Below are 21103 nucleotides of genomic sequence, written 5' to 3' on the forward strand. Positions count from 1 at the left end.
TTTCGATTGAATTTAAAATGTTGAGATGTGCATTTAAGTATAAACAAATTCTCAGCAATACCAACCACCATATTGCCTTTTTTTCAATGTAATTTTTCCTTTCTGGGGTCTTTAACTGCAATATTATTTGCTTGACTTACTTACTTTAAAATAGAACAACTTATTGTAATATGGATTAAATGAAGATTGTTAAACATCCCGCTGTTTTTTAAGGTAAGATTCTGCTCCTTTTTGTGGGTAAACACATGGGAAACTGTAAACAGGTATCACTTGAAAAAACTGTTCTACTTGCCAAGACTGAAACTAAGCTGTTCTACTCTTGGCAAGTGAGACATAAACAGGCAAAATATTCATCCATACCAAGCAGAAAAGTATTGCTTGGCCCAGAGCAGCAGCAGAGGGCATTGGCTATACTTTATACACCTCCACCTCCTGTAACTACTTAGTCTTCACCCTCATTGTTTCAAAGAAAATGGCATGAAGAGAATTTCTTCTCTCTCCCTAACACTCTGCCTCTCTCTCTCTCTATCAGTGCCTGCCTCACTCTTTCTTGTTCTCTCTTTGCCGCGTCTGCTTCCCTTTGTGGTTTCCATACCCAAGACTGTTCGTTCCATTACTATGCATCAGGTGATCTACAGACCAAGTTTTAAATGTTTAATGCTGAGTTGACAGACTTGGTCTCCAGCCAGCCATCAAGGAAGGCCATAGCAGCCTGGTGCGGGTTGAATGCCTCACCTTTCAGAGGCAGATTACAGATGCACACAGACCCTGATCAAGAGCTCCAAAAGGTGAGGGAATAAATCTCCCGTGACAGGGAGGTTGTCTTAGCCTTTACACCCAGTATCTCAATTGAGGTGAAGGGGTAAAGTTGTTCTAAGTCATGCCACCTGAGAGAGGAAGTGCAAAGGAGACAGGAGAAGAAGAAAATGACAGAAAAGTACTGTGGTAGGTAGAAGGTGGGAGGGAAAAAAGAATGAGTATGGCACTGAAAATTATAACAAAGGGAGCTATAAAAACATAACACACTAGGACTGATGAAAGGAGAATGGAAAGGATGTGTGTGCCAAATATGAGCGCAGAAATGAAAAAGAAACCCGTGGAGGATGGTTAGGAACGCAGGGTCTGATAAGGTCATGGAAGCAACAGAAAAGTTTGCAAAACTCCTTCCACAGCATGGGGCAAAATCATGCAAATAAAGCTGAATAAATAGAAATAAGGTTAAGTTAAAAGGAAGAAGGAGCAAAACTGACAGATGACTGACAAGTTACTGGCAGCCCACTCAAGCAGAAGTGTACCACAGAGACATAAGACAGATGGAGAGCAGCACAGGGAGGGACAAGAGTGTGGGAGGTAGTCATGGGACACAAAGATAAAGGTAGGGAGGTTTAAAAAGTTAAATAACAGGCTGGGCAGGTGAAGACAGAAGAAAGGACTTATAAAGAGAAAGTCAGGAAAGAGAGGAGAGAGAAAGCAGGAACAATAAGTGACAAAGAAAAAACACTCAAGATTGATGGAAGCTGGATGGTTATGAGGACTGGCCAGGAAAAAAGTGGGAAAGGAGTACGGATTTAAAGATTCAAAAACTCAAATATCTGAGAGGGGGGAGAGACAGAAAAGTGCGTTTTTAGTACATCTCTAGTGACAGTTACAATTAGGCCAGACAGGGTAGAGCAGCTATCATGGGCATAACCCACTGACAATATGACACTTCCACCCCAAAACTGGAGTAAAAAGAGTAAAAAATAGTAAATGAGGTTTCAACTCTTACCACTACTAAAATATTCACGATCCAGTCATGAGTTCAAAGGGAATTCCCATATGATGACATGACTTGTCAAGACTAGCTGATCCCTCCCAAAAGAGAAAAGCGGAGAAATAAGCCCCGTCTTTGGAGAATGCAAATCTTGGAAACTCTTTTAATCATTGTGCATCTTCTGCTACAGGAGCAATGGAGCAAGTTGTGTTATTGCATTAGAATACATTTACAAGGGAACAATAGCTGACTTTACCAGCCCACCTCATGCCAACTTACTCAAGTGCACACGCACTGGTTTTACCGGTCTCTTTATGACCAGTGACTTATCTGTTTATATGACAAACATGGATGGTTGTATCTTTAAAATTTGCCCTCCCATTTTGAAAACATAACCATTAGGGGTCCATAAAACATAATTAAAGTTGCAAACAGAAACAACAGAGACACTCCAAACTCACTTTTCTATCTAAATAAAAAAAAGTTTTATCGAACTTATTAATCAAACTTTATTTGCCTTCCAGCCTTTGAGCTACTGGCAATGATAGATTTAAGCACCAAATAATGATGAGCACATTTAGCTGAGAAAATTTCTATGGCAACCACAAATTACTTTAAAAAAAACAAAACAACGACAGCTAGGAACACAAGCAAGCTCATTAGAGATGGTTAGATGCACATCTCGAGCTACCGCAATGCATTATGGGTATCTGTGTGTGTCTGTATGTGTGTGCATGTGTGTGTGTGTGCATGTGTTTGTGAGAGAGAGACAGCAAGCTAGAAAGAAGCGGTATGATGCATTTGCAACATCAAAATTTCATTTATTCCTTACACACATAATGCAATCAGAAAATGCAACACAGGGATGAATGATGGGTGGAGGTGCAATGGAGCAGTAAGGGTATACAGGAAGGAAGACTGAGACAACAACAGGAAAGACTGATAGAGTGAGAGAGAGAGGGGGGGAGAGAGAGAGAGATGGAGTGATCTGCCTTATTTCCAACACAACTCCAGTGACAGACCAATTCTTCATTAACCAGTGTCTTTACAGTGTATATGTCAAGCCTGGCGGCCAGACAACTGCAGAAGAGTGTGATCATAATTTATCTATTTAAAATGCCGAAAGGGAGAAGACTACGGTGCCTTGCAAAGCTGTTAGTTGAGCCTTCCTGCTGGGCTGTGTACAGCACTGACATATTATACTTGTGATGGTGGAGATAACTGAACTCACAACTTCACAGAACAGCATATGGAGATGTAATGTTGCATACAGAAAGCACAAAGCCATAACTCACATGCTGGGATGGAATGTTATATGACATGCCAAGAGTGTGGACATATGAATACCTTGCAAAAACAAGGTAAGGGAAGTACTTCTGAAGTGAATGCCACTAACAAATTCTACCTTCTTTTAAATAGCAGAAATTGAATAGTGTATTAGTGCAGATGATGCCATGAAATATTTGAAGTGTTGGAGTGGTGGTCCACTTTAAATTGTGTGTTTTTTTTAATCTGTATTCATATATTAGCTACTGATAATTAGCAAAATACAAATTCTATGGCTGTTGTAAATACATGATTGAAGAATGCAGTCTATCACAGTAGGATACATTACAAATTTAAGCATTGAACAAAACAGACCACAACCATTGACACTATTAGCATTCTTCAACCTTAGTCAGGCCTTGAAGATATTCATGAATTGTTATATTTCTTGCAAGGACTTGGCCACCCAGTGCGTTAACCTCTGTACCTGCAGTCTCAGGGAAAGTGACTTACTGTCTACACTACAGAGTCTAAAGTTGAAATGCTTACTTCGGTCCAAAATACATGCAATAACAAGGTGAAAGGTCAGTTTGGTCAAATTTGCTCAAGCATTTGGCGAAACATTAAATGCGCAATGAATCCCTGTGAATACCATTTCAAACATCCTTTTAGTATCTAATAAATAGATTTTTGGTTGCATTTGAATGAACATGTAGAAGCTGGCTTTGCAATAACTGGAAAAAAAGTGCGAGTGACAAACTTTTGCCTTGACCATAGGTTTTTAATCAATGTGCTGAAAAAGCTTTGTCTGATTTCATAAGTTTTGAATATAAATAAAACCTTTAAGCAATCATGAAATTTAAAGCATCAACTGAGTCACGACGGCTGATCACGCAAAATAGGTTCTGCCTCCAGGTCTTATGGCTTATGCTGCACAAATTCTTAACATATTAAAATAAAAAGACGAACAAGACAAACATTAAAATGGGGTTCCTGCAGATTCGCTTCCTGAACTCCTAAAAATTATAAAGTTGGCATGGTGTAGCATAGCATATAACAGTAATTGACTGGGCAACACATTGACAGCAGCTTTAACAGGCTGCGAGGTGAATTACACAGCAGGGTTACAGAACTCAATTAAAATGGCTAGTCAATAAAATATGACTGCAGATCCACCACACTATCAGGCAGGCCCTCAAATATTAGTCAAGAGTAAATTAAGTCTGTTCCCAGCCAGCACTGCAGTCAATAAAAGGTTAGAAAAAACAGGTTTGACATCAGTGCTGGCTGAACTATGAAAAGCACTTGACACCCATCTACCCACCCGAGCCTTTTAGCGTCTAGCAATACAGGACTGTTTGTAATGTAGTGCTTCCAGGTATGACGCTGTGTCCCAATTCAGAGGTAAGATCCCACTGCCAGAAGGGATGTCGAGCAGAATGCTAACTCAGATTACAAAAGGAGATATGTTTAATGGAAACATATTAGCATGCTCCTATTAAACGGCGAATGAGTGACAAATAACATTCTGTGGTAAGGACAGGAAGTTAGCAAGTAAAGGCATATTAAGGCCTGGATGCCATTGTTTATTCCCTCCAACTGTCTTTTATTTTATGTAAATCAAGTGAGATTTACCAGTTACTAATAATATTCTTGACTGTAAATGTCTGGTAAAAAAAAAAAATACATATTTGTATACACTTCAAATTGAAATTGAAGTAGTGCACAATGGATTGAGACACAGGACAGATCAATTTAATAGGAGTGGCTACATAGTTCGTGAAAAACTAAAAGATGACCACGCCACTCAAACCTTGTCAGCATATTTGGGATATAAAACTGCAAGCATTGAACAATCGAGCCTCTCAATGGGACTGTATATCTGGCGCAGTTCAAAAAAGCATGCACAAAGAGCAAGAATTTCTGGATTATTAAGGTTTAAAAAACAGAGAATTGATAAATACTTTGGTATTTTCTGAGCGCTTTGCCTCCCACGCTCTTTAATGGCTCTTTCCATCACAGAGTAATCTTTCCATTTTCTCATTTTCAGATCGATGGAGACTCAAGGAGAATGAAAGGCCTATTTCCTCTCAAATGGGGATAAAGCTTAACACACGGGGCCGTCTCATGTTTTCTAATCATGTCAGCTAGGCTACAGAACTAGTGGCACCAAGTGTAAAGCACAAGTAAATCTTTGAACAGTAGAATACAGACAAACATTAAAAAGATTCCAGTGCGCTATAAAAAGCAGAGCTATAGTTGCTTAAGGGATATAAATAACAGTGTATCATTAGAACAGTGCAGAGTGGGAGAGACAGTCGACAGAGAGAACAGCTTCATGAAAACAATAGAGCGAACAAGTGAAAGCAGTCCAGCGTCTGTATCAGAAAGGTACTCTTCAAGCACCCACGCAACTGCATCTGCTGTGTATGTGGAGGTTTTGTGTAATGGGAGGAGAGGACAATGGAGCAATTGAAGGTCTTAGCAACAATGTTTCTCCACTTCTGTCCAACAGGATCTTCCCTGTTGCCTGACCCCAACACTTAGCTTTGCCTGTAAACAGAGGATCCTCTCACACGCATTCAGTCTGTTAGTGTTTTTCTAGTACATCAGTGTGTGGTTTCCCAAGTCTGGCTCATTTCCAGACTTGGGAGATTGCTTTACTAAAATATGCAACTGTGCTGCTTTAGACCAGCTGAACCCTTTAAAGCTCCCAACACCATATGCAGGAAGAGTGGTAACATACAGACATGTTATCACCATGTTACCATTTTGTTACCACAATGGAAAAAAAGATTTTCTTTTCTTTTAAGTACATCCTTAATGCTTCCATAGCAATTAGGTATATAGCAGCCAGGTGGTGCTAATCAAACACACACAATTACTTGATCATCAACAAGTGAAGCTGCCACAAAAAAGCAGACATTTTGGAAGTTTGTTGATTTGGAGGATTCAGGGATATCAAGGACAAAAGATAATGAGCAATGATGTCAGAAAAGCTATTGTTGATGCTTATAAATCTGGGGAAGGGTTTAAGTCCATCACTGGATCATTGGACCACTTGATCATTCACAAGTGGAGAACACAGCTTCCAATCTTGCCTGGAGTGAACATCCCAGCAAATTCACCCCAATGCCAGACCATGCAACACTTAGAGAACAGTTAAAGAACCCAAGATTTGGTCGTACTTTAGCAGCAAATTTAGGAGTTCTTCTGACGATGTGTATAAACAAATGACAGCCTGCGTGCCAGACTTCCTCCTTGTTTCTTGCCTTAGAGATGCAGGCTTCTCTCTTACAACACTGTCACTACTTTCTCTGCTTCACCTGGGTGTAAACATTTTTCCTTATATAGATAAATCGGGGCGGTACAGTATGCAGATAGTATGCAAATGATATTGAGATTGCACAAGACTGCTGGTTCAGAATGATTCAAATTTACACTAACATATGCACAGTGGTGAGAACAATACAGGCTGGTATGCATGTTTCATAAATCCAATGGTAATTCTGCATGCATTTGTTGCACAGGTCAAAACCTTTTCATGCAAATATTCAGTAAATGATGCCCAGTATACTTTGAACAGACAAGACCAAAGTGGAGATGCTTGACCCTAGCATGGGACTACTAAAAGCCAAAAAAAGCACATCAGCACACAAACCTCAAGCATAGTGGTGGAGGGCTAAAAATAGTTTTGCAGCCACAGAACCTGCACCTTGCAGTGATTGAGTCATCCATGAACTCCTTTGTGTACCAAAGTATTCTAGAGTCAAACAGGAAGCCATCTGTCCAAAGGATGAAGCTTGGTTGAAACTAGGTCATGCAACAGGACAATGATCCAAAACACAGCAGCAAAGTACAGTCCTCAGCCCCACTGAAATGCTGTGGCAGGACCTTAAGACTGCTGTGCAAAAACAAATGCCCCCAAACATCACTGAACTGATGCAACGTTGTAAAGAACGTCCATAACGATGTGAAAGACTGATGAAGTCATACAGAAAATGATGTTCTCTGTAAGACTTTGTTCAGATTCTGTATGATTGAGTTATTGCTGTAAATGATACTTCTGCAAGCTATTGAATCATGGGGTGTACTTAGAGTTAAGAATGAGCATTAGCAAAAGCTATCTGTAAAATTTTAGAATCAACATTACAGTTGGGCGCACCCTGTGTTAATGACTAGAATTCAAAATCCACATTAGGCTTTTGGCTATTCCATTATCATTCAAGATATTGCTAACAAGACTGCAAGCAAGAGTGTTCAATAGCATGCAGGCAAAAGCAAGCGTGAGCAATTTGATGTTCAGGTAGCATTTTGCATGCAAATAGTGGGGTGGCGGGGTTAACATTATTGTTGGGATTCAAGGTTCAGCTATGTGACTAACAGGAAGACCTCTTACTTCACACATAGGATCAGCACTGGGCTCTGCTGTAGCGTTAAAGGCTAATGAAACAGTGCCTGGTGAGGGAGAGGAAATGACTGGAAGCGAGAAGGTAGAGCTGGCATGAGGGCTCTGTTATTGTGATCCTTACAGGTGAGGCTTGATCACATGCTTATAATCGGGGTCTCACAATTCTGCTCACAATAAATTCATGCAAAGATACACACACGCAAAAAAATCCAAACAGCTTAATTTTTGTTTCATGCAGGTGCGGGCATATGGACGCTCAGTAAATTCAATTATGTAAAAAGTAATCACAGATACATAACCACAGCACACATCTCAGAGGGTTGTGGGATTTTGGCAGGAACCAGTCTGTTTATTTGTGGATTTTCCAAGGTCTCTGTGATTAAAATAGCTCCAAAGCACTCCTGACACTCCATTACCCAGCATGCCCCGGGTGAGGCAGGATCGTACATATTGATTTCATGCCTCATTAGACTTCCTGTCTAACAATGCCATTGTTCTTCCTGGTTCTACAGGATTCTGCATCGTTCAAAAATGGCCACATATAAATCTGGGTGGGGAGAGTGGGCACATAACAAATGAATACATTAATACTGAGTTAGGGCTCATTGGGAGCATCATGGAGCAACCCTTCACAGGTTATAGACTTCTGACCCAGTTTTCAGTTAAAGTTGTTAACAAACTGTTTCTCCTATCACAGTGCAGCCAGATACTGTTACAAAATAATCTATCAGCGCAAGTTCTTTCACTTTGTCTGTAGTTTTATGGCCGAAGTCATCATGACCCAGGAAAATGGGCCAAGAATCCACTGTGTATCAAAATAATATGAAACAGATTTTTTCCATTTGTTTTTTTAACAAATATCTTGAGTCTTCTAGCTCATTAAACCTCGTTTAGATACACAAAAAAGCTACAGCTACGCGGGAGATGCAAAGTGTCGTCTTGTCAGACACACGCTGCCTTCGTGCTCTGTCAGTTCTGAGCATGACAATTTAAATGTAAATGAGATTACCTGATTGATTGTGAGACGAGATTTTTTAAAAAGTTGGGCTTCATGGTACATTGCTATCATTTTTGTTACGGCAACAGCTTAGCAGTTCTGACTGGGATCATACATGTATGTCGAAAATCAACACTAAGTGCTTTCAGACTTGCGTTGTTGGAGTTTCCACCAGGTGTGAAAGAGCCATGCCTACATCCTTACTGTTAACAGATGAAGCAAGACAGTACTCAATCAAAAGCATTTCTTGTCTATTTTATGAAATATTTTATGAAATATTTTATCAAATATTATTACATTATTATTATATTATTACATTTAGTGGGTTTTTTGTTGCGATGGTAGTCTGTACAGTGTCTTACAATATTTATTTATTTTATTTCCACCAAAAGAGATGGTTCCTTGCGTATTCAATGGCTGGCACTGAAAGGTAGGTCTGTCTATATTCAATCTTTCATATCCTCTCTTCTATTTTTTTCAGACTTTCTCCTTTATCTACCAGCAATAATATTCTCCAAGCCTTTGCATTTTCTCCTGTTGCTCTTTGTCTTTTCTTGTCTCTTTCTTGCAGCCCACATCTTACCTCTTCTCACACCCCTTCTGTTTGCACTCACAAACACACACTCTGCATGGTTTCCATGTTTCATCTGATATTTCTTGCTCATTCTTTTTGTTCTCTCTCTCTCTCGCTGTCGCTCTCTCTCTCTCTCTCTCTCTCTCTCTCTCTCTCGCTGTCGCTCTCTCTTTGACCCAAAGCAAGGCAGCTGCAGTAGCATGCAGCCTGCCAGCTGCCAGTTACGATGATGGTGACAGTAGTGGGGTTGCTGGCTGAGTGACGTTGAATAAATGAAACATTTCAGCAGAACTAGCAGACACAACCTGAACTCATGCACACACACATACAAGAGCACAAGAGCCTTCTTGGCCAACTTTTCCTATGGCTACAGTACTTATGAGTTAGTGTCAGGCAGCCGAACATTACCCTTTTTTCTCCCCTAGTCTCCCACAAAGGCTCTTTCCATAGGTTAATGGCAAGGGGGTATTGCTACTGTGACATACCTCCTACTCAAGCTTGCATCAAAATCTCTTCAAGTCATCTTGGCAGCTTTTAGCTTCATCTAAAAGCCACAAGTCATTGTCAGGAATAGGCCTTTCACATTAAAACTGCAGCTGGCATTTGTGAGTGTGTATTGAAAACACACACAGTATCTGAGTATATGTGTTTCCCTTTCTTTTTTTGCTGAATATGTTTATTAGCAGAATTGAGACACTTTCCTTTCTACCTCTAACAATCATTTTGAAGACTGTAATATACTTATCAACATGATTTACACCGTTTACATGCATGCAGAAGCAGGCAGAAGCACATACGCAGCCACACTGAATGCACCAATAAGCATATGCAATCCATGCAATACATTACGTGCACTTAGTCCAGTCATAGATACAGTATTCACCCACCGAATGTATGCAGGCAAGCTAATGCACTGTTTTCACATGGCACTGTGACAGAGATAATGGTCAAAGTGCAGGACATTAAAGGTATACATTAAAGTGAAACATGCATCAAATCTAGTTTTGAGAGTGAAAACAAGAGAGGTTTGAAGATCACTTTAAGGCTAACTCTGTTTAATTTTGTTACAGCAGTATACAGCTTTACAGTTTACATGTTTCTGAATTAGTTAAAAGGTTCTATAAGGTTATGATAACTTTATAATCGATATAAACTAGAATACGTTTTTTACCTCTGACTTATTACACCTTACAATTTCAGGAGACAGAAGGTTTTTAATCAGATGCTGCATTTGATAGTTTTGGGTGTGGAAGAGGAGTCATTCATTTCTTCCCCATCATTCTGCTTCTGAATGAGAGTTAATTTATACCATCTGCAAAATACAGCTGCCAACTTCAGCAGCAGACAGGGCATCGATAAGGGGAGAGAACATGGGGGACAGAGATGGAGGACAAGGAAGAAAAGCAGAGAAGTCTATTAGGATACACAAATGGCACACACCTACAGAAATTTGCTTTCAGAGAAAGTTGCAAAAGGCACACGGACACCTACACAAAATCTCTTTTCAAGGAACTTCTATAAGTGTTGGAGAGTGTCAAAGTGTAAAGAATATGCACAGTCAATATCCAGAGCCGTAGTCAGGCTTAGTGAGCACACACAAGCAAAAGGAAAGTTTTCGGCTCACTCTAAAGGCCAATGAAGTGCACTCAAACTGCAAAGAAAGGGAGTCTGGAGAATAACCATCAGTCTAGAGGATAGAATATATTACCCTCTCGGCTCTGTAAAAGACCTTGTTTCTTTCAAATACACAAACTGCTTCCATCAGTTGTGAACCTTTGATAACCCAAGTAGTTTATGGATACTGTCAGCTCACATTCAACAAACTCAAAGCAAGATGCGCACGCCGTAGTTCAACAGCATGAGGGAAGAGGTGGTGTTGTGTTTTCTAGATGAGAAGGAGGAACAAAAGACAAAATGATAATGATGAGGACTATAACTACAACAAAGACTGGGAATATGCTATATATAGTTAGTCTACTATCTCATGTTTTCCATTCATTTACTATATGCTATGGAAGTTCAACCATTTGTCTCCACAAAAACGTCAAAGCAAAAAATAGATCCACTTTTTCAAATGCATTGCAGCCATATTAAATGTTCCTTGCATGCATTATTACAGTCTATTATTTTAAGTTAAGAAAAGAAAGAAAAGTAGGAGAATATCCAAAAAATGTAATAAGTACTAAAAGCAATCAGAGCTCTCCATAGCAATAATAACTAAAGGGTAATAAAAGCACCAGGATAATTGCAAAATCAAGGTGAAAGATTGATCTAATTTCACTTTATTTAAACAGCATCCAGCAAGCAGCTACAAATCAAAAGTTCTGTTCATTTAAGTCTTGTCTTGACTTAAGTCAACCAGCAGGATCTCGGGAATATAGCACACTGGAATATTTAAAACATCCTCCCAGCTCCCATGAGATGTTTTTCTGTGACTGCAGAATCACTTAACATCATTTTAGCCTGTGGCTTTTGTTCTCACTCATTTTGTATTGTGTTTTTCTGGCTATAAGGAATATAAACTCCTTGCCAGCTCATTACACAAAAGACCGTAATCTATCACTGATAGAATGTAATTTGAAAAGATTAAATTGGCTAGATTCTAAACAGACGGAATAGTACAAAGCAGAAAAGATTAATTGGCTACTGGTTGTTTAGAACAGCAAATATAATCAAACTCATTATTGGTGGAATCATTAAATCGGGACATCAATCAAGGATAAGGCAAAACATGATAAACCAGATTATAAATTAACAGGGAAAGTTGCATTTCCAGGGCTTATTCCAGAAACAGAACAGGACATTAAATCCAGCTAAATGAAAATATGTGGGAAACTGATTGCAGAGCAACTCAGGAATAGGTAATTTGGTCTCTGTGGAGCCCTCCTGAGGCAAGTTAAGATATGATGCAACTCGGTGCAAAACACTGAGAGAAACTCAAATGGCTTCAACTGAGGCAGCCAGGGAGCCATCGAATCTAAAAATTTTAACATAAGATAGCCAGCTGACATCCTTCTGAGAATGCAAAAGAAATCTGCATGAAGAACATTTCCTGTCGAGCTTCCTCAATGATGTACATTCAGCTTTTTATCAACTTAAATAGGATAACTTAAAAAGGATGATCCCCAAAATGTAGCCCTCTGCTATTCAAATACTGAGTGTGGACTTAATTTGAAAAATGTGTGACAGTAATAAAACATCACGAAAAATTGAAAAGAATATTTCAACACTGGACACACATTTTTTAGAGTCAGCTTCATGCTGAAAATATATTAAAACTAGTCTGGGGGACTACTGTAAACTTATATGAATGTTCATGGTAAAGGACCCCATGAACAGAAATATGCCTGGGTACTTCACCGTTTTTGGACAGAGAAGTAACCTGGGATAAGAGAGAAGGGCCTGGCAGTGACAATAAGTGTAGTAGCACTGCAATCATTTTCAAGATCTTTCATTATATGCAGGTCTCAGGAGGAAAAGTTCACTTATGCTAAAACAGTATCAGGACTACAGGAATACAAGCTTTAATACTATGTGTCTAGATGAAACCTCAGTGTCTTTAATAAATATTGCAGTGAATCTGCACCCGCAGTGAGTTTGGCTTTTTTAATGTATCTCTGTGGGGAAAGTTGCACCTACTTTTTTCTGTGATCAACACACATGAGCTTCTAGCAGACCCCCGATGTTTTTAAAAAACAAACAAACAAAAAAACGTATAATTAGATGTAGAGCAAAAAGTATACTGTATGTTCTCTAAATTGAACTCAAGTTAGGTCATGCTAAATCTTTAACTTAATATACACTCAAATTGTGACAGGAAGTGCTTTTTCCAAGTCTGTGAGCATGTGGAATAAACCTCAAACCAATACTATTAAGAAAATGTTTAGATCCACCTTTAAATTTTATTAAAGCTATTGATGTATTTTGTTAAACTTATTGGTTTGAGTTAATGTGGACAAGTATTACAATTGTAATAATGATACTGACAGATGTAAAATGGACAGTGGGAGTCATTTTTGACTGATACATTTTAGGTCCTATATAATTTCTATGGGAATATAAAATTTGGGTCTTTATAGACACAGGGCAGAACACAGTTAGGTATATACAATGTGATTAAAAAAATCCATAATTGTAATTAATTCTCTCATGTGTTGTTTGTATATTTGCTGTTTCACAGCGAGTGGTAAATGATCTAATTTTTGCTGCCACTTAAGCATCAAATATTTCATTAAGCTACAGGTATCATGCTATTTAGTGGTATTGTGTTGTGCGTTTAATGCTCTGTTTTGTTTCTTCCGTGTGTAAATAGGTAGCATTATAATTATAACAGCAACAGCTGTTGTTCTGTGAATATATACTTGAGAAAAATCATATGTTCACCCAGTTAGTTTCCTCTGGCAGCTTTCAGAGCATAAAGAGAACCATTAAATGTTCAGAAGCACCATCGGCTACAACTCAGATCATTGTGTTTCACAAATTTCCAATTTGTGGTGAACTAATTGGAACAGATAGCAGCAAGAAGACCTAACTAAGCATTTAAAAGTCTTTACCCTTACTTAATAGCATGTTATTCAACCTTCCAACTCCTTGCTGGTGTCTCCTAAATGAAACCTAAGCCAGCACACCAGAGTGAGAAACGTGTGTGTAAGGCATGAGGGTGGGTGTGCCATAATGGGAGCAGAACTGGTCAGTTACTGGAGCAAATTACAGGAAAAAAAAAAACTTAGACAAACACAGGCATTGACATAGGCATGTCAACATAAAGCAGAGACAGAGTGTGATCTCTAAAGAGTCATTCTGAATTAGTGCTAAAGTTTCCAGTACAGTACATAACTAGTACAGAGCTTTTTATGTAAATGCAATTGAGTAGTTACTGTGAGAACATTCAGCACTATGGAGATATAGTTCACCCCCACAGCTCTGCTAGAAATCAGTGTGAGCAGCTCTGCAGCAGGAGACTGTGGTCCTCTAAGCAGAAATTCTACAGCAAATATAGCTGCATTAAAAACTGATGGTCAAGTGTTTTGATTATTTTTTGAAGGACTATATTTACTGACAGTCTAATACAAGCACAAAACCTTCTTTTAGCTTTAAAAGACTACTGGTGGGATTTTCTAAACATTTATTTTTAACTTTACTGCACATGTACTTGCAGAAGTGCAACTTTCAGAGGCACAAAATGTTGGGAGGAGCGTATTTGAATGAATCACAGACAAATTATTTACTAAGGTTTGCACCGAGCGATTTATTGGCAACTGTATCAAATTTAACTCTGAAAATTGTCTTATTTTGCGTATGACGAGACGGTGTGATAATTTCTGCTAGAAGTGTCAACTCATCTGGATTGCCAGAGGGAGATGTTATCAGAACAAGTGCATGATTGGCATCAGCGGATTGCTCAAGCTGTGAGCACACCAAAACTCTAGGCTCTTCAGTGAGCTCTCCACTATTTAGAGCTCAGCCCTGCATGTTTCTGGTCCTCAGTAACGCTGATATGTTTATGAAACAGAGCAGAACTTAACTTCATGTGAAGCATCAGAGGGAGAGGGAGAATCCCAATACAAGCTACTCGTGGACCAGATCAGAAGTATTCTGGATTTATGTCAAAATCTAACAATATGTAAAATTAACTTTAATTAAATACCTGCACCCTTGCATGTCATGCAGATAAAAATACCAGTGTGCACACTTATGCAAGTAGCAAAGCAGCATTAACTTTATTAACACATGTACAGCTCAGGATCTGGGGATAAATAAAGTTTTGTGTTCTGTTTTTTTTTTTTTTTTTTACAAATCCTACAGGACAGCTGTATACTGACAGTTTTCAGTTTTATGCAGTGAAATAGTTTGTAGAAAGCAGCACTCTACTGTATTAATCCTGCACTCCACCTGAGCTGTCAGATTTACCCAGAGATAACACACACTTATCTGTACAGAGTCCTCAGCTATTCCTAACAGAAGACTTCGCCTTTATATCAAAACATATCCATTCTCCTTCAGCTGCGTTTCCTTGATCTGAACTGCCATGTTGTTTTTCTGGAGAAAACCTATATTATAATGTATTATTTTGGTAACCAGATTGCCCTCACCCTTGTTATTTATTATTGAAATGAACTGCCTTTGTCTTTGCTTATTAATCTGGGCCCATGTATGTAAAAGGTCTAGGTAAAGAGTTGGATTGTAGTGTAGGTATTTTTTTAATCCACTGCACTTTATTAATGGTGCATTAACATTAGTGCATATCAGTGTGATTGCTGAGGTTTCTTTCTAATATTGTAGGGTCTTTTTCCGCCTTGAGGCGACTGTTGTTGTGAATTGGCGCTATATAAATAACATTGAATTGAATTGAACTGAATCAGTAAAGATGAATGGATCTGACAAAATCAGGTGTGCTCCAATGAGTAGCAATGAGAGCACCGAGATAAATGTAGTCAATCCAACTTCTATCTAATGTGCTGCTATGTAGCGCTGATTAGAGCTGTTGTCAGATAAAACTTATTGTTTCCTATTCCCTTTTAATGACTGAACAATTCATTTGTAAAACATTTGTTTTCCTCGGGGCGAAGATTTTAGAAATGTCGCACTGCAGAAATAAGACTTCAACAACGGCTACAAGTCTGTGATTTATCCCTCTTATGGGTAACTTCTACTACATTTGCTCTCCCAATGGGAGCAGGAAGAGCTGGGTTCAAATCTAGTCTGCTGCAGGAATCTGACTAAACACTGCGCGCTTCACTGATTCAGTAATGTGAAAGCACTGAGAGGGTTTCTGGTCTAGGGAAAAAAAACACACACACACACACAAACGAATGCCATTTGCAAAGGGAAAAAAAAGCTTAAATTGCTATCAGCACTTGTCCTTGACTCGGTAAGGGTAAATGGAATATTTTGTGGTATTAAATTAAGGAGAACTTCAGAGTCAATGCAGATTGGCAAAATGATAAATCTATGGTGTATTGCACTTGCTGATGAGCCAAATCCAAAGGAAACAGCATTCCATTACACAATGGAATAAGTACAATGCAATTAGTATGAACTTCACTTCACTCAAGAATATCTTTCCATTGTGAAGAGAAACACATATTTTTGTGCCTTTTAAGTTGCCTAAAACATAAATAAAGTGCTAAATATATAAATCAAGAGGTGTAAAGATCAATCTGTAGAAAGCTACACAACATACGTACATAGCAAATCTCTTGTGTACTTCCTATTCTTGCTTTCTCTCACCTCTTCTCAATCTAACATATCAAAGACTAAATATATATTTGAATTGCACTTATTTCCCCTCATCATCACCTAAACCAATCCTGGAGCTGTTTCATCTACCATCCCTTACTTATATATTCTTTTCTTATATATAATTTTCATGGGTTTTTTTTAAACAAAACCATGCAGCATCATTGCCTGCCCTCCTGCAGCAATGCAGTTACCACTCCACCCCTCCTTCGTCAAGTAACGGCCATGATTTTAATGATATTTTCCACTGTGTCTACACTAGCTGTAGCTCTTGCTCCATAATCTCCATTACTTCCATCCATTAAACTCTTGCATTCCCTTGGAACCAATCAATTGTTGCTTTCTTTTAAACACTTTATAACAGTGGGGTGCTGCTATATAACAGCAACAACTTTATGAGCTGCCTTATATTAGAGCTGTTTATCGACAACAAAGTTACAATTTGGCTTTTTTAGCAAAGTTTTACATAAAAAAGGCTTATCATAGTTCAGCACATACATTTATGGTACATGGAGGACTTCCTACCTGCTCTTTGACAGAGGCAAGGATAGAGGAGGTTGTCTCTGTCTCAGATCTCTCTCCATTGGAGGATGGCATCACAGGGGGAACCATGGCCCCCTTCTCCTGCTCTGCAGGCTGCTCCGGCACTGGCATGGCTAAAATTAACACACATATATAGAAAATGATGTGACAAAACAGTACGAAGAATATGTCTCATTTACATGTTCTTTTTTTAAATGACTTGACTCTAAGTGTCAAGAAAGTCAACTTTACAACTTTACAAGGGCAATTCATTAAATAAAAAATCAATTTATTGATTTTCGAAGTGACTTATTTCTTCACATAAAATGTTACTTAGATATTTTTATAGATGTAACACAGCAGAGGAAGAATACAGATTGTGCATTTTGCGACATAACCAAATAAAAAATACAGATTGCAGACATAATCCTTGGTTTTCTGTTTAGAATTTGTGTACAACTGCTTCTAAAACATTTTGCATTACACTGGAGATTAAGTATCGGAATTTCAGGAGAGGGACCACGCCTCCAAACACGCTCCTTCCGGTTGTCATCTATATAGGTTCCCCCAGTTCTGCAAGCTGTTCATTCTTGTTTACGTGCCCCACCCTCCCTCCCTCCTTGTTCTCAATTCTTTTGCTTCTTCACTTCTATTTAGTACACGGGGATCTGCCAGGCCCGGGAGCCGTCGCCAGTCCCCTTCAAGGCCTTCCCCAAACCACAGCTCATTTCATGTCCAAGCATTCACCTTTACCTACTAAAACGCTGCCATACCTAAAATGAGGACATAGGCCCAGCTAGTGAATGAAAGTTTGTGAACCACATAACCACAGTGCCATACCTTTTCACTGTTCATTGCTGAAAATAGGTTACTGAGTTTCTGTCTACACTGCTCAAAAATTTAGGATCAGGGATTAGGGAATCCTAATATCACACATCAGATCCTGATGAACTAAATATTAAAGTAAAACATTTTTATTTATACATACTGTTCAATTTGTTAAAAACAAAGCTATATATGATCATTAGAAACCATTATTATCAACTGTTTGATGGCAGGATTGAAAAATCACTTCAAAAAGTAAAAAACTGAAATCACAGGATGATTCAACTTGTATCTCAGTGTCGATCAGTAGTGTTCCTGGCTCTTCATGAACACTTTGGCAATGAGCCCAAGTGTTGTCCTTCAGGGGGAACCCAGAGCTCACTGCAACCATATAAGACAATAAGTCTGAGGATCTTATCCTGGTACCTAATAGCAGTCAGGACACTGTTGGCTAGCACACTGAGGTCTATTTGACCCTACAAGTGAATGCCTCCCCACACAATCACTGATCCACCGTCAAACCAGCCATGCTTGTTACAGCATCCCCAGATTCTTTTACGTCCATCACATGTGCTCAGTGTGAAACTTCTCTCATCTGTAAAGAGAATGTGCACCAGTGCTGGACCTCCCAGTTCAGGTGTTCACTGGTGAAAGCCAATCAAGCTGCATGGTGTCCATAGTGAGCACCAATCCCACTAAAGGACATCAGGACCTCTAACCACACTCATGCAGTGTGTTTCTTGAGATTTTGGTCAGAAAAGTGCACGAGTAGCTTTCAGGAAGGTAACTTTGCAGGGTTCTGGTAGTGCTTCTGTTCCGCCTCAGACAAAAGAGAAGAAACCAGTCCTGCTCTTCCACCCTCTTGAGACTATTCTGGAAGACTCAGCAAACAATCTCCTGATAGCACATACACATGGGTCATCCAGAGGAGCTGAACATTGCAACCTCAATGGGCTTCAGGTAACCTCTCACCTGCTACCAGTAATCACGAAAACAGTAAAAGAGCAAAACACGGGAAAAAAAGTCAGGAGAGACAAGGAGCAGGCAACGGTCTGTGGCCACCACCTACAAAACCAATGCAATTTTGAGGGTTGTCTTGTTGTCTCTTCAATGCAACTGTTACCACTTTCATCAAAACAAGTGGAATGGATTCACAATCATCTTTTGTTATATACAGACTTCAACTATCTATAAAATACTGTTGTTTTCTTCTCTTATAAGATGATTGAAGAATCTAATTCAGTTAAAACATTACTTTGAACGTGCCAGTCAGTCAATCAGTCAGGGCGTCAATGAGCACAGTACTGGAGGACAGATTGGATGTTTGTGGTATGAGAGAATAAATACTAAAAGCAGACTTAATTTACAAAAACAAAACATAAAGCAAATAAATCTCAAACATGTACAAACACAGTGGGATTTGCCACTTCCACTATGTTACTTCACAAACACAGGGTCTTGTAGACTGAGTAATGAATGTGTTTAATTGGAAAAGACATGCATTGTTCATCAAACACCACCTTGACAACTAGCTTGACAAAGTTAGCATGAGTCGTGCATGGGTTTTTTTGTTTGTTTGTTTTCAACCAGCATTCATCTTAATCCCAGAAATTAATAATAGATGCATCAACATTACTTAATGCTTCTAAATTAAGCCATCTATAATATGAAAGCAATATTTTAACAACAACACCTTGCACTATTAACATGCTAATATGTTTTCGGTTCCATGCCCTAATAATTTAGCCTTGTATTTTACCTGAGCAGAGAAACGACAAGTTAAAGACTTCCTGTCATGCATTACTAACACTTTCTGTCACCATTTGTGTGACCACCATTTTCCATGAAAATCAGTGTCACAAAATCCATTTTCATTTTTTTGTGCATAATATGAGAAACTTTCTTTAGTCTGTTCTGACTAGGCACTAACTGAAAGAAACAAATTCACTTTCTGCGTAAAGTACACAGTACTGCAGGCCAGGGTATACACAATATTGTGCCCAAACACCAGACACACAAATGTGAAAGAAAATTCAGGAGAGGGACAGCTCAGTTTCAAGCAATACAAGCAAGCAGTAGAAAATCAATATCAAAAATGAAACGCAATGAAATCACCTTATTTCTAATTAACTGTAAAGGTTTTAAATCATCAATCAAACATCTGCACATTTTTCCTGTCTGAGCTGAAAGTACATGGCCAGCAAAAGAAAGAGAAAGTGTCTTAGAAATCAGGAAATTGGTGTTTTAGAGACCATAGGGACAGGATTTTGTCAATACAGAAGCCCAGACTTCAGTAGGAGACTAAATAATGAACTGCCTGAGTGTGGGATTAAATCATGGAGTCTCTTACTTTACAGTTTCCTGCTAGTCTCAGGCATTTAACATTTGATCTGGGGATTTAAATTCATGCCTCTAATTTTAGATACAGGGTCTGCATGTACATTTCTGGAGCTTGGATTCTGTCATAGATTTTAAAAATGTGTGATATGTTTTTTAGAAGTATTCATCCAAAAGATAGAATGAGACAGACAAAGAGAATTAGAGTCAAGCACATCAGTTACCTTACAGAGACAGTACCTCAATAAGGATCTAGACAGTGTGCAAAGCAAACTTCCACTCATTCTATTAGCCAGTCAGCTAGCCATCAGACAGACAGCCGGCTAGACAGGGTGGTGTCTGTAAATAAAAGATGCTAGTGAGATGCCCTGCAGATGGTAATTTTCACTCTCACTGACAAATACCACTTCTGTGTCTGGCATCTCCCCTCCTGAGTGGAGATGAGTCACTGGAGTTTGGCTCCTGAGCAACCAGAACCCCAGCAAAGACCATTTTACACGCGCTGGCTGACTGCCGCAATTTCTCTTGAATGCGCCAGCCAAATGTGCAAGTCAGTGGGAAGAGGAAAGCCTCATCTCACCTTCTTTCTGAACTCATATAGATGTTTTTCTACTAGTAAACACCTCTAGCAATAAATTGGAGCTCCCAAATAACACAAAAGAATGAATATGTGTCCCATCAATAATTTGACATGTGGCTTCTTGGCCAACAGTTTGTGTGTTTGTGGTCAAGTTTTCGTTCCAAAAGCTATCCAGTTGTGTCTGTAGCAATATACTATAGTTTGAAATAGGCACAATACCCCTTTTTCATGGCAGGAAAATCACAGGTGTGACTAATAACATTAATGATGGCTTTATTCCATTTTGCTGTGCCAGTAAGCAGTGCCAATGTGCCAACATGTATAATGCCAGAGGCCTGGCAGAGGCATACTGAAAAGAAATACAGCTGCTATTAGTTACACCTGTTTTTTTACAAGTAATAATGTCTGCACCCACTGGTTTTGTGCTTTATAATACTTAGTACTAAGCCCGAATAAATGTACAGCAAAGGCTGATTGATTGTTTTTGCAGACAGAAATGAGTGTTGCCTTGCGGCATTAGCTCATCAGATAATCTCTTTGCAGTTTTTGACATAATATTCCCAATATACAAGAAACTAGCATATACAAACAAGCGCAAT

General features: G+C 38.9%; 1 protein-coding gene across 3 annotated transcripts in view; it reads right to left on the bottom strand.

Moving 5' to 3' along the window:
* ctnnd2a (catenin (cadherin-associated protein), delta 2a) overlaps positions 1 to 21103 on the bottom strand; it is a 249594-nt gene that overhangs the window by 195863 nt on the left and 32628 nt on the right. For all 3 annotated transcript variants that reach the window (XM_063483875.1, XM_063483876.1, XM_063483874.1), the window contains exon 2: positions 16766 to 16896. In XM_063483875.1, the coding sequence (XP_063339945.1) occupies positions 16766 to 16894 (129 nt within the window). In that variant the 5' untranslated portion in view covers positions 16895 to 16896. The remainder of the gene's footprint in view (positions 1 to 16765; positions 16897 to 21103) is intronic.

The sequence above is a fragment of the Pelmatolapia mariae genome, linkage group LG9 (assembly GCF_036321145.2).
Source record: "Pelmatolapia mariae isolate MD_Pm_ZW linkage group LG9, Pm_UMD_F_2, whole genome shotgun sequence".
NCBI classification, from domain to species: domain Eukaryota; kingdom Metazoa; phylum Chordata; class Actinopteri; order Cichliformes; family Cichlidae; genus Pelmatolapia; species Pelmatolapia mariae.